Below are 15151 nucleotides of genomic sequence, written 5' to 3' on the forward strand. Positions count from 1 at the left end.
CCAGTTGAAACAAAGCCAACGCTAATCTTAAAGGACTGACTTTAATATTAGAATGGGAAAACAGCAGGGATCTGGCAGGGCCTCTGTTCTATTAGGAAACACGGGGCAACATTTCATTTCAACATGATATACTGAGGAGGAAGGGAAAAAAAAAAACCTAAACAAATAAATTCCATCGAGTTTAACTTGAAAGCTCAATGCAAAAAGATTTTGGAGAAGTGAACCATTGTGATTTTCAGCAAAGAATAAACAAATAAATAAATAATTCACGCTGGCTGAGCTTCAAAATGCATTCACTCGACGTTGCCGCGCTCATTAAACATGTATTTAATCTACTGAACAGACTTTGTTTCCCTAATAAATATTTTAAGGAAAGAAAAGCCCTCGTAGATAAGGGGAGGAGTTGCTAGCATCCAGCAGCAGGCTTGACTAGCCGATAGCCGCAGAGAACTACGATTCACATCGGACATTCAAAAAGGACCTTCACTGCATATTTGATTGAATTATAATCTTATAATCTTTTGTGTGGTGGGAAGTGTAGTTGATACATAACTGCATGTAACCCTGCAACAGCTTAGTTTAGAAAGAGTATGTGAAGGAAAGTAGATAATGGGGTGCCACTTACAGCTACTGGAGGCCCAACCAATTCCTATGCTTTGTTGATTCCTAGGACTTCTTCATATTCCTATGATTACTACACCATCTCTGTACGTTTGGGTCTTTCCGTGAAATAACAGCCAGAGGTGTGGGAGTTGACCATTCCCAATTTTTCTCAAACTTTGTGTAAATGTTCTTTACATATTCAATAAAGAAAATCAAAAACATTAGCCTCATTGGATTTGTCTTTCTAGAGATATTGGCCCTTAAATAAGTCAAATAAGTAGAAATTCGGGTTTGTGTCGATTTTGGATCACCATCACTTTGGCATTAAAGCAGGGAAAACCTGAAAGCATGTAGTCTGACACAATTTCCTGTCTATTTTCAGATTGTCTAGATTTCATAATACTGCTCAGACAAGAAGTTACGTTCATTCAAAAATGCTAAATCGTGGCGATTGGCCATTTCTTTCTTTGATATTTGATGGCTCACCACTTGGTGTATGACTTCCAAACTTATAAGAGAAGTAGATATTTTAGTTAAGGATAGTCACAACAAAAATTAGGTGAAATAGATGATGTATTAAAAAATTATACAATGCCACAGTTGAGTCCAGCCAGAAAACATCCAAAAACATGCAAAAGATATTCAACCAAGTAGTTGGTAAGGTGGACAGTTTTCCGATCAAAATGAAACTTTAGTACTTCAAAAGGTATAATAGGCCGCGAGAGTGACTTTTTGGGTGCCACCCACACCGTATTTAAGAGCTAATATCTCTAGAACGAGGCTAATATTTTGGATGCTCTATATTGAATACATAAAGAACTTTTAAGTTTGAGAAAAATTAGAGTGATCAACTCCCACACCTCTGGTTAATTTCGCAGAATGACCCATTTACTGATGAGATGCATTTGTGAAACTAGTACCTTGTGAATGTGAAACAGCTCCAGTATCATTACAATAACCTTCTATAATGGCCCCTGGCATCTAGTCTAATGCCAAGTGCCAAAGTTTCACTTTAAGAATGATAGTGGAGATAAACCAAGGCTTTCTGAGTGCATGGCTAAGTTCCTGTCTGGGGCTTTTTATAAAGTTCGGGAGCTTTGCCCGTGGTAAAAATCAGGCTACTGTTGTGAGGGTTCTACAGTAAGACTGCTCTCTGACAGGAGAGCTCTACACAATGCAAGACTGCAGTGGATACTCTCTGACAGGAGAGCTCTACGCAATGCAAGACTGCAGTGGATACTCTCTGACAGGATAGCTCTACGCTATGTAAAATGCAGTGGACACTCACTGATAGGAGGGCTGTGCAGTGTTCTGTGTGACTAGAGTGGATACTCACCAACGTGGGGTGCAGGCAGAATCCGGGCAGTTCGCACTGGACCGTTACGCACAGAGAACAGTTCCTGGGCCTCCCCACTCGGCTGCAAGTAAACAGACAGTGTCAAATGAGACAGTGTCAGACACATACACACACATGCATGCATTGCTCCAAACACCCACATACACCCACAACACACACATATATATATATATATATATATATGCTCACATATACAAACAGAAATCAGTAAATATGAATCAAAAGTACATGAGGTGGGATTGAAATTCCAGTTAATTACATGTGTCCACGTAGCTTGCATGCATTAAAACAGCACTGTCGTAAAATGTAGCATATCCTCTGTGAATTACAGTGCAAACATCAATAAGCACTAAGCACTCGATTGAGCAGCATGTCTGGGAACACATACAGTACAGAGAGGGCTGAAACCACCAGGGTGAATTCAAAGGGCTCTAGACTTATCATTCAGAGGAGACAAACCGTCAGATACCAATACATTCAGGGACCAGCCAAAAGGACAGGCCTTTTTCCGAGTCTAAATTATCCGTGACCCCTAATTCACACAAAGCTTTCCAGAGCTTTCCAATGGAGATTCCCTTCGTGGGACGTTTACCAACCGGCCAGGCAAGCACTGCTCATCTCCAGCAGGAGAAGAGCTCCTAGCCTTCTTCTCCAAATTGAAGTCTCATTGTTCTCAAATAACTTGTGAAACATGGCACGGAGGATATTACATAAAGCTACAAGGGACTTGAACCATAAAAATGTGTTAGGCCCATAGTGGCTGTTGAAAAATCACATCAAAAGGATTTACTCTGCATGCACAAGCCAAGCTTTCAATGTGAATTACGGAAATACACAGACCCATACCACAAGTAGAAAGCCAATTATCTTATGAATCTAACTGCAGCCCTGGTGAAGAATTCTAAAAAGACGAGAAATTCAAAAAGAACAAACACTGTTTGAAAATGTAAACAAAAAAAAGCAAGTTTACAATGCCCCGTCACATTCAGCTCATAGTGAGATAATGGATGTCAGTAGAGAGTCACTAAGGGAAAATAATTATCTGAGCTTCACATTCATTAAACCATTTTACATATACGCCATATATACTTGGAACTTGAAATAGTTTTTAGGCGTTTTATGGAGTTAAAAACGTCTGAGTATTTGAAAGTGGAACAAAGAAAAGGCTCTTGATTAGGCATACCAGTGTCAACAGCCATAGCAAGGCAGTTTTGGAAATGCTCCAAAACCTACTACTGCTTGCCTATGCAGCCTGCAGTGAAGATAATATGTGATAATATACGAATAGCTCAGTCAGAGCTATTAGTTAGTATTTTGGTCTTATTCCTGACCGAAATGTGCCAAAATTACCAGATGACAGACCTGCAATACCATGCCCGTAATATTCTCATTTCGAGTTTCCAAAATTGTAAAAAATAAATCAAGAAAATCACGCAAGCTCACTAAAGGGAGAACAGTCTGAAATGGTTAATAATGTCGTGTGTCAGTCGTCCATTCCTGACAAGTTTCATGCCGCACGGGTTACAACCAGTTTGGTAAAACTACCGCTATAATCAATACACACATACTTCCAATTACCCCCGATCGTAATGAGTAAAGGGGCCCATAATGGGATGATACAATTAAAGATTTCGCTTATACACTGCGCCGTTGGAGGCTTAAAAAGCAGCCCGAGAAGTCAGAAGACAATACGGTAAGGAACAAAGAGGGATTTGTTCACACTGTAAGAAAAAATAATTTATTCCAACTGTGGGGAATGGGCTTCACATGAGAAGGAAGAAGGGGGGGGAAAAAAAGAATTCAGACCAAACCACAATATAAAAGCTACCAAGTACGAAGTAAACAAACCCAGAGCGGTAGGACTCGTTCTGCTTGCAGATGTAGGGCCTAAAATGGCTCCAGTCGCCATGTCATGTCATGTCTTTGATGCTAACAGGTCTTTTTTTTTTTTTTTTTCATTGCAGAGCGCATTCGGTCGGGACGATCCTCGTTTGAAAATGGTTCCTCACTTCGAAAATTGCTTCCCTACCACCTCCGGGAATTAAAAATACGGCGTGTGCGGAAGGAGTTAAGTCTACTCAGCCTGGAGTCTGAAGGTGTCCTGCAGTGCTCCTCAAAGCTGGAGGTTATGACTGATGGCTCGGTTTTAATGGTCCTTTATTAAATCAGCTTTTGTTTTAAGAGCTCAGCTTTTCTGTTAAATTACAGCGAATGTGCATTATCACATTACTATATCTAATCCACGTGTTTTAAGTAGATAAGCACATCCGAGGATGATCGCTCTTTTATACAATTAGTGACCCTTTTCAAAGTGGCGGGTTATACTAATGTTTTTATTAAAAGTGGTCGGCACAGACTTTGCGGCCACAGCGAGGGAGATTAACAATATATCAAATGTGCCCTGATACGGACAAACCCCACGCTCTCAGAAGAAAGTCAGACAACGTAATGGAAAGAGGGAATAATGGATAATTTGCATTTGTTGTGAGATTTATGTTAATGCGTCTGTTTTTACGTACTGCTGCAGTTTATTCTTGCGTATCCGCTAGCGTGACGACCGCAAAGATTAAAAATGTACCACATTTCTTCCGCCCAGTAACACTCAAAGCAAAACAGGAAATGTGTTGATGAAGACTTCTTGCCACAATGCTAAGTGTTAGCCACACACTTTGGTTTTTGCTTTTAACTCCTTTTTGGATATGCCATTAGAGCGCAGGCTTTTCAAATTAATCCTGCTGCAGCAGTCAAGAGTTCACACACACACACACACACACACACACACACACACACACACACAAAGTGTATATATATATATATCATTATTGTATTCAAATTGAATTGTACTTTTTAGCATAGACTTCCATTAAAAACTTGCAGCCAAACTGAAAAGCAAATGCAGATTTTTGGACAGAATTTTTAGCAGGCTACTTCTAATATCCTTGTGTCTATGTAAGAGAATGGAAGATATTTAGAGCAAATACTTTTGATTACATCAAAAACATCAATCACCATACATTTTATCCCTGCTTTACTCTAATATGAGTTTAACACTGAGAATTGTTCATTGTTCAGAAGGTTTTTAAATTTAACTTCCAGGAGAGGTCAGAGGTATGAAATTATACCTCCTAAAAGCCGACAGGCTCCACCCCCCAACATGAAGATATAAAATCCATCCCTGAATTTCCATGCAATATTCTTAAAATCGATTATTATCATAAGAAATACATTTCTCAAACACCGGATATGATGCCAAATCTAATCTGAAATTACAATGTCTTCTCTCATGTATGATGCATTAAAGTCATCTGTAATAATGTTGCAAGCTATAGGCTAACCTTTGGATGGCAAGCCGGTGCGAGTGCTCCATCATGTCATGTACTGTACATCTGGCCTAAATAGAAAGATGTTACGGTCAAAAAAAAGAGCAGTTTAAATAACAAACTGCTCCCAAACTAAAACTGACAGAAATGTGAAACTCGCTCATGTCAGACCCAAGACGTCAGGTTTAAAAACAATAAGACTTTTCATCACATTTTGGGACTGTATCTAACTTGCTAAGATCATAATTCTTTACTCATTTTTTCCACTTTGCAGGGAAACTGGTTCAAATAAGCAATAGTGCATGGAACATAAGTCTCAGATGAAGCAGCGACATGAAAACACAGAAGATGTGGACCTACAAAATATGGTAGCAGGCAAACTAAACTGCATTTTAACTTCAACAGTGCGTAGACGAGTGTCTATCATACATCCACATTATTGGCTGTTGCTGGCTGGCCACCATTTTGGCTCAAGTAAATAATCAATGAGCATTAACATTCTCACTTTGCAGTGCCTGTTGTCAGTCACAGCCAACTCCATGCAATTAAAAGCAGTATGTGTTTGCACTTATCCCTTTGATAATCCAGATCTCCTGATTTAACCATCAACGCTGCCTAAGGGAGCACAAACAGGCCTGGCCCCCTTACAGTAGCCTCTAACTGCAACATCACACGGCATTAATGGATGCGGTCTTCACTAACTCTTAAAATGGCGAGACCTTGTTCTAAAGACGTTCTGTTCAAACGTCTTTAGTCTTGTAATGAGGCTTCAAATCTTCTTTTTTTTTCTCAAATTAAAAACATTAGCTTGACATTTGCTTGACAAGTGGAATGTTCTTACCCCATTGGCAAATCTTGAAACGAGCCAAACCGTCTCATTTCATTGACAGTATTTTTGTTTTATTTAGCGAAAGTAAGACAAATCAGATTTTCAGTCTAAATATAAGACTAAAATACCTGCTGAGACCAACTTATTTTTAGTTTTTTTGCAGTGTAATGAGGAGGAGATGCCTGGTACGCAGACTCACAGCGTCACATCCTCCCAGCGAACGCGAAACGCACTCGCCACGTCGCGCCGATGTCAGAACATCGGCGAAACCGCCCGGCAACGTTGCGAGAACGCTCGTTCGCCGGGCTCTGGCTTCGAGGCAGTGACGCGCTCTGTTTAGACGCTCATATCATCACGCCGGGTATTAGACAAATGGGCCAGCTCCGCTGCCTAATCCTGGCGTCTCTCCCCACCGGCACCGCGCAGCCTAAACAACACACGGGCAGGCGGCGCGCTGATCCGCACGGGCCGCCACTCAGCGAACGAGCCCGTCACATCTGGACCGCTCTGAGCCGCCAGACAGACGATACGAGACACCGCGCCGGGCACAGCCTCCGGAGGCAAATCCAGACCTGGGAATTATAAGGTCCTAACTGAGACTTTGGACAAAAATTAGTCGGCACAAATACGTTGTTTGTAGGGCGCTCGATAAATGTTTTACACAAAAAATGCTGCTCAAGTATGGAAAAATGCGAAATTTAAAAAGGTTGTATCTGCCTGGAGCCCATTCACGTTGGTATCCTTGAGGATCAATATCTCAAAACCACTCAGAACACAGAAAGATACTAATTATTCCAAGGTCAGGAAATATCCCTATGTGAACTTTAGGAATCACCATCCCTGATGTCAACTGTCTGTATCTCACATTTTGCATCCACTATAAATTCTAAGCCGCAGAACCTTAAAATTATTTTTATTTTACACTGGAAGGAAAAGGAACAACAACCACCCCACAATACCAGGTTAGAGAAACACACGCATTTACCTATAAATGTAGTCATATACACTCACTGAGTACTTTATTAGGTAGACCTGTACCCCAGCATGTTAATGCAAATATTGAATCAGCCAATCATGTGACAGCAACTAAATGCATACAAGCATGCAGATATGGTCAAGAGGTTCAGAGGTTTTTCATACCAAATGTCAGAATGGGGAAGAAATGTGATCTAAGTGACCGTGGAATAAATTGTTGGTTCCAGACAGGGTGGTTTGAGTATCTCAGAAACTGCTGATCTCCTGGGATTTTCACACACAACAGTCTCTAGATTTTGCAGACAATGGAGCAAAAAACATCCAGCGAGTTCTGCCGGCAAAAACACGATGTTAATGAGAGAGGTCAGAGGAGAAGGGCCAGACTGGTCAAAGCTGACAGGAAGGTGACAGTAACACAAAAAACCACACATTACAACAGTGGTATGCAGAAGAGCATCTTTCAGTGGATAGGCTACAGCGGCAGAAATACCGATAAGTAAAAAAATAAAATAAAAAATAATAATAAATACCTAACAAAGAGCTCACTGCATAATTGTCCGTCATAGTTTCTTAGTCAGAATTATTGCACGCAGGAACTGGCGGTTTGCTTCTGCTGGTGCATCGTCTGGATTCAGTCAGCCTTTAAAAGCAGGACTGGTGCGGACGCATCAGTTCAAAGCATGTCATTCCCACCAACACCTCTCCCTCCGAACACCATTTCAATTAGCCGCGGCTAATCCGCCGGCTATCTCCCATCCAAGAGCAACACCTCCCCAGTCAAAGATCCTCCTCCTCCGAATGTTTTAATGCACAGACACTCACGGTGGATACAGCCGTGCACTCGAGCGGACTTGCGGGGTGTGAGAGGTGTGTGTGTGTGTGCGTGTGGGGAGGGGGGGGGGGGGGGATTCCTTGTCGGTTCAACGCCATTACGGAGGGTGTCAGCTTAACAACTGTCAAGAACACTTTACAGTCACTCATGGTCAGGAATCGCGCTGTTTTCAGCTCTCACGTGTGAGGAATGGCCAAGTGAAAAGACGCACTCCCAACTGTACCGGACATTTAAGAAAAACAAAAAAAAAAACTTTTAAAAGCATCAAATAAAGTGCAAGGGCCAGAAATTTGCACGATTCCAAAAGCAAGTTAGTATAACCGTCCACGTATCCACGGCGATACCCTGGCTTATGTTCCAGAGGAGGCTCATGAAAAAAAGCCCCTCCCTCCATCCAGGTCTTTCATCTGCTCTGTAGACTGTGGATGTTTACACGGGGCTAATTAAGTACATACTTTGTTTAGATTTCGGAAGATGAATACTAAGTTAGTTTGTTTTCATAGCTTATACATGAAACTAAAACACGAGGCTCCAAAGTGACGCTTTTTTAAAAATGTAATTCATAAAATAGAAATGAACTGGATACAACAATCCATCTGATTTTCCTGGTTCTCTGAAAATAGAAAGGTCCCGGTTTCTTTGACAGAAAAGCCCCCCTACCAAAAAAAGGAGAAAAGAAACTAGGAAAATGACTGATGCTGGCAGGTCCGGAAACTTTCTAGTTGCCTGAGCTGATCTGAGAACAGTTACACTCCACTGTCCAAACAAAGGTACCAGACCCACATCTATGTTTATAACTCAACAACACTGATCGGAGAACAGTCATACTCCGCAGTCCAAACAAAGGTACCAGACCACGTCCATGTGTACAACTCAACAACACTGATCTGAGAACAGTCAAACTCCACAGTCCAAACAAAGGTACCAAACCCACAATTAATTTCTTATAACTCAACAAAACTGATCCGAGAACCCTGTTTTTCTACAAAAGCCCTCATGAATACAGCACATGAGATACATTTTTCCATTCGCACGTAATTGTTAGATGGGGAGGGGGCACACATGCCGAAGACAAAAATAGTGTCATGGCTGCCACCTCCATGAACCCCCATATATTATTCAATCTGCCGCATGTCGTTTCCCGCCCGCTCCGTAATGGAGGGTCTTGGAGCGCCGGATGCCGCCTGCGTGTCTGTCATCATATCCTTGCCTTACTAATCGCGTTTGTGTCACTACAGATTTATTTCTCACAACCGTACTTAAAACCGAGTACCTTTAAAACTCACACCGTACATGTGATGCGCCATGGCTAGTCACTAACATGTTGCACAACCTATATTCACCCCTTTGCCTTGAGTGACACCTAGAGGATTTACATGAGAATTGCAGCTCACACCATCATCACAGATAATACTGTACACTATTACCAGGGATCAACAAAACACGGTCCTTGTGGTCCAAGAACTGCTGGTTTTCCAGCCTCCCTTTACCGGGGGGTGAAGACAGTCTGGCAAATCAGTAATACTAATCTTTCAACTAATCACCTGGGAGAAAAGAAAAGCAGGGCCAGATTTGACGATGGCTGTACTATACCATTGTTTCTAATGCAGTAACATTGGCCTCAAACCATTCTGTAAAATATATATGATACAGTAATATTAATTATCGAATAGAATATGACATTTTGTGAACAAGTACTGTCAGAAACCAGACTTATATGTTAGAGAAACATCATACCTTATTTACCACTGGGTGTTAAAATGCGTGGAAAACACCAAAAGGAAAAATAGTAATCAGTGACCGTTCATTCAAAGTCACACAGAACCACAAGTAATACTATGCGTGTAATTTAATTTTGAGAGGGAAAATACAACTGGATAGGCTGCTTTGGCCTGTGTCACAAATTATTATTTGTGATGTGATACACATCAAGCAAATATGGTGAATAGAAATGCCATGGTGAGGTGGGCAAACCCCCGAGGAGAAGTGTACCTGGCCATCTAGATACAGTGGGGACTAAATAAGGCCCACAACAAGCTGCAGAGGAATGTTCCAGAAACCAGGCATGACCTTGTGCTCCAGCATCAGAGCACAGAGCACTTCTCCCTGTACTCCCAGACCTTACGACTTTATCACCTCAAGGCCCTTTCAAATTTGAAAACACAACCTAAAACACACCTCTGTAAAAAAGGTTAATGTTTGGCAGTTTTATCTTACACCCATTATTACACAGCTTTTCAACGCATCAGTAGATGCAAATGGGCATAAGATCTGATCACATATGATGGTTCTCCTGTATTTCTACTATAACTACACAACAATTTAATACTAAAAAACATAAATACTGCTACAAATTGTAATGAACATAATATTCAGGAAAATTACACAAATATTTTGCTTGAATTTGAAGTCTCAAATGTAAAACATGATGCCTAATTTATGAAGTTTAAATCTTATGAAGTTAAGTAAAAAAATGAATGAAATGTATTATTGACAAAAAAATCTATATGTTCTCAAAAGGGAAATACTGTATATATCCCACTTTACTGTGAACCCGCTTCTCCTGGACTCCTAGGGGTCCCCAGAGTTTTGGCAGTGGCCCAGAAACGTTGGATCAAGACCAGCTGGTGACTCACGACAGGGGTTTGAGGTGACCAGGAGATAAATGTTTAAACCCATACTATACGTCTTCCACAAACATTCACACGAACCAGACTAAGAGGGCACTGCAGTTATTTCAATATTTGAAACACGATACGCCACATTTGAGTCAGGGAACGTGAATCATCTCGTTGAGCGGTGCGGCGGGCGCTGAAGGTTTGGTGAACCCTGGACTGAGGGCTGACTCAGACGTGTAAACGGCGGACTCGGACGCTCTCGAACTCGCGGCGACTCACGGATATGCTCCAGATCTGCATCCCGTCGGTGTAGCCGATCATGAGGCAGAGAGGCGGGACGCTGACGTTCCCGTGAATCTCCAGGAACTCCGGCGAGCGAGCCACGTCTGTCCAGAGAGAACCATCGCATGAGAAGCGGGAATTTCCAAGGATTTTGGGAAGGTTCAAAAGCAATGATCCGATAACACGTCCCTCTTGATTTCTATACAGCACACATATTTTTTGTGAAGCTTTTGACATATAGGTCTAGATTTTTCCTCTGACCGAGGCTATCTTTGATGTGGATAATCCAGCTGTGACCTTTCCTTAATTAATCTGATGACAATGTCCATATTCATCACCTACAGTTGCCATTACTGTATACTACAGTGCTGTTACCAAAATGTGTTGCGTGACTATTGTAGGCACGGTGTAACAGTATTTTTATTTGCAGATCAAAATTCTATAACACGATGTATTGATTTTTAGGCTGAATATTTAGTATGTGAATGCTCAGTTACGTAACCTAAAAAATATTTAGAAAAACTACAACCATGAACGAAATGGAGTACAAAATTATTATGTTTTCATAGTTATCCAAAGGTACATTTTTAAAAGGGATTTATAGAGGGATTTTTTCCTTATAGTGCATCAGCTGCATTCAGAAAACTTCTGGCACTATTTCAGCTGTTAATATTCTCAGCAGTAGCAGAAGGCCTCAAAAGGATGATGTTACTAAATGGTAGCATACATATTTATGAATCTCTAGAACAACACAAACATCATATATGCATAAAATAACCTCCGAAATGATTCACCTCCTTGATAAACATGATCAAAGTAGGCTGTATAAATGAAGCATGCCAATTAGGGCAAGGGTTGCATGAAAGCCTCTATTGAGGGCAATTAAAAATAAGTATTTAATTTTTTATTAAATGTCATTGGAACTTCAATTAGAACCAAGTATTATGATCCGATAAGACCAAAATGTATTTTTCTGGTCATGCACACAAGCAAAGTGTTTGGTGTCAGAAAATGGGCGTTTTTGTTGAAACTAAAATCTTACCTACGGTGAAATATGGTGGTAGATCTCTTTGATGGATTATTTAGCATCTACTTGACCGGGGGTGCTTGTTAAAGGGAATGGGATCGTGAACTCCATCGAGTATTAAGGCATTTTATTACAAAATGCTTCCCTGTTTTAGGAACCTCAAATTTGGTGCCAAATGGATCTTTCACCAATAAAATCATCCTCAGCATACGTCATAATCATCCAGGAAATAGTTCAATGACCAAATAGCCTGTTTTGCAATGGCTCAGTCTCCAGACTTGGGCCTGATCAGAAATGCATGCTTTGAATTAGAAAGGGCAGTTCATAAGTGCAGACCTTAAAGGTACAATAGCTAAGATTTTTGTGTTAAAACATTGTTACAAGACCATTGTAAATCCCTTCCTATCATTGAAAAAGGCTCACTGACATGCTGACTCACCCCCTGCCTGTGTTTATAGTCCTTAAATTCAGGTTTCAAAATATACATTTGTAGGCCCAACCCTCTGTACCAAAACATTGTATAACTCAAGCTCATTGGTTGAAAATTGGTTCTAAATGCCCTAGCCAATGGTGTTTAAACACCAGCGCCTTTACAGAGAAGGGGGAGGGATGAACAGTAGTTGTGATTTGAAGGTGTTTGTTGCTGATATTCCTCTCTTGACTGTTAGAAGTCCAAAATGACGTATTGTACCTTGAAGGATCTAGACTTGTATGGAGGAATGATCAAAGATCTCCCCCAAAGTTCTCACCAGGCTCCTAAAAGACTAGAGGAGACATCCTCTCAGAGATGGTGCACAAAGTATAGAAAACAGGGGCTTGGATATTTGTGGCTCATATTTTTTGTATCATTTCTGTGTTTTTTGTGTGTTGTTAATTCCATTGAATCTAAAATACAACTGAGTACTTGTATTACTACATACTTTCTTCTTCATTTTTTTCAAGTTTGAATTTGTTTGAGTAATTTTGTAGTTTGAATAATTCTGCAGGACGCAGCCCTTACCATTGATGTCTGCCTTTTCAAATCTGACCCAAACAATTTTCTCCTTTTCATCTGTTGGTGGTGCACCTGTATATGCCTGGTGTTAAGAAGGAAGAGACAAGTCAGAAATGTAGACAGTTAAAAAAAAAAATGGGCCAGTAGTACATTTAAAGACAGATTCGGCAGCATAGAAAAGGGATGACAACACTCTTACCTGTGGAACCACATCCTGCAGAAATGTCACCACACTTTCCATGTATGTCTGCTCTCTGAAAAACATCAGAGAAGCATAACAGTCAGCAGCTCATCCAGTTCTTAATAGAAAAAGGCAATTATAATGAATTCAACTTTGGGCGGGGGGTGGGGGGTAAATGTTTGGACAAAAAATATCAAGATTTGATCATTATTATTATTATTAGTTATTATTATTATTTTAACTTCTGGTGTATTTTTGTAGCTCTAGTGTTTTTTAACCCTACATCATCACCCTTCCACTGCTCTAGGGCTTTGCTTGCTGCTTTCCTCGAGCGGATATTCCTAAATATTAATGAGAAAACATTTCTGCAAACAAGTGTCTCCCACCAACAATAAGCTCTTATCTACTGCATAATAATAGCATTTTAAACCAGACATGTGGCTAACCTGCGTGTCCTTGTATGGTGGGAAACTGGAGGACCCGGAGGAAACCCACAGAGACACAGGGAGAACATGCAAACTCCAAACAGAATGGCCCAGGCCGGGATTCGAACCCAGCACCTACTTTGCTGTGAGGCGATAGTGCTATTTCTCCTACACACGTTGCACATCAATCAAGCAAAGAATTTAGGATTTTGTTTAAAACTCTTACTCGCGCTCTAAAAATGTATACATCTGGAAACTTGAAAGAACAGAAATATTGCGGATGGCAGTGGTTCCCAAATAAGTTCAGCCCTATTGTAGGTCAGATGCATGAGGGGAAAAAAATTTTTTTTTTAAAAAGAAATCCAACCCCTGTTGCGCAGTGTGGGAATATAACTGAGCGTGTTCTTACGTCGCGGCTTGCGCTCGCACCACTACTCCGCCGGCACAGCGGCTGGGACGTCGGGGTGAGTCCGACGCCATTGTGTTCGCCAAGTCTCTTACAGTATCTGTGGAGACAGTGACAACGCAGTAGAAAGGTTTGACAACGGGCCAATGACAGTGAACACACCGTGGTCTATCACTGTGGCATTTCAGTAAATACAGAAAGACTTAATAGCCTCACTCCATCACTGCACCAAAAGATGCCAAGGTGCTCCAACCACTTTGAGCGGATTCTGTCCTTGCATCCTACATAATACAATCATAGCATAATAACTTTTGCTTAATTGTACTACAATAGCTATAGGATTGTTTTGCTATAGGAGCGTCTTTTAACGCTACTGAATATCAACTTTCAAGTGTAGGCTAGAAGTATGTTTAGGATGCTCTTTTCCGATCTGTCAATCACTTCTTGATTATCAAACTTGCATTTCTAATTGTGATTTAAAAAAAGAAAAAGAAAAGAAAAGAACGCTGGTACACTGGAAAGCACCCTAGTTTCGCTTAATTATATGCGTTTTGTGGTTACTCCAAACAGGCTAGCTAGTTATAATAGCAGACACAATAGCAACATTAAAAAGTGACATGTCAGCAAGCTAGATAATAACAAGCCACACATTTTCAGTTACGACAGTACCCTACAATGCTCTAAATAATTAGAAAAAGGCTACCGTGATGCAAAACTGCCAGAGGCTTTTGTTACTGTCATTTATGGGGTCCAAATACAAAATAAGAAATAACTAAACGCGTAGCTATTAAAGTATACCCACAACTAGTCGCCAGCTTGCTAGTGCTAGCAAGCTATCAGACAGCGTAACAATCGCATCCTTATCATGTCATTCATTTGGTGCTGGAGCTATAGCTTTTTTATCACCACGTAGCTACATTTTTGCCCCCAACATGTAATTATTAATATAATGTGATTCGAAATTGCCATAAAAGTCATGGTACAAACCCCAAACGGTAGTGGTCCAGTTTTGAGGCTCAAAAGCGTTGCAACGCCGTGCTCCATAAACACATGGGATCTGTCAAACAAACCAATGAGTGTTCCGCTTTGCCTGAAAGCGACGAATCGGTAGCTTAAGAAGGCGGGCGTTACAGACCAATAAACCAATGAAAGTGTAAGAGAAGGTGGATTTAGTCAGTTATCTTTGTATTTAGGCCTACCTGCTACATTTGGTAACATTTAACCACTTGGTTTAAGGAAACACTTGGATTACCTTCCTGTGAATTTAGAATTTAAACAGGATAATATGTCGGTTTGTGACGT

At 40.8% G+C, this 15151-nt stretch overlaps 1 protein-coding gene across 1 annotated transcript in view; it reads right to left on the reverse strand.

The window, feature by feature from the left end:
- LOC133132874 (BCAS3 microtubule associated cell migration factor-like) overlaps positions 1 to 14928 on the reverse strand; it is a 288152-nt gene extending 273224 nt beyond the window's left edge. Inside the window, exons 1-6 of the mRNA XM_061248658.1 lie at positions 14837 to 14928; positions 13853 to 13949; positions 13037 to 13091; positions 12844 to 12919; positions 10814 to 10920; positions 1940 to 2021 (exon numbers count right to left, since the gene is read on the reverse strand). Coding sequence (XP_061104642.1) covers positions 1940 to 2021; positions 10814 to 10920; positions 12844 to 12919; positions 13037 to 13091; positions 13853 to 13923 — 391 coding nt within the window. The 5' untranslated portion in view covers positions 13924 to 13949; positions 14837 to 14928. The remainder of the gene's footprint in view (positions 1 to 1939; positions 2022 to 10813; positions 10921 to 12843; positions 12920 to 13036; positions 13092 to 13852; positions 13950 to 14836) is intronic.
- Between the last annotated feature and the right edge of the window lie 223 nt (positions 14929 to 15151).

This window comes from Conger conger, chromosome 7 (genome assembly GCF_963514075.1).
Source record: "Conger conger chromosome 7, fConCon1.1, whole genome shotgun sequence".
NCBI classification, from domain to species: Eukaryota; Metazoa; Chordata; class Actinopteri; order Anguilliformes; family Congridae; genus Conger; species Conger conger.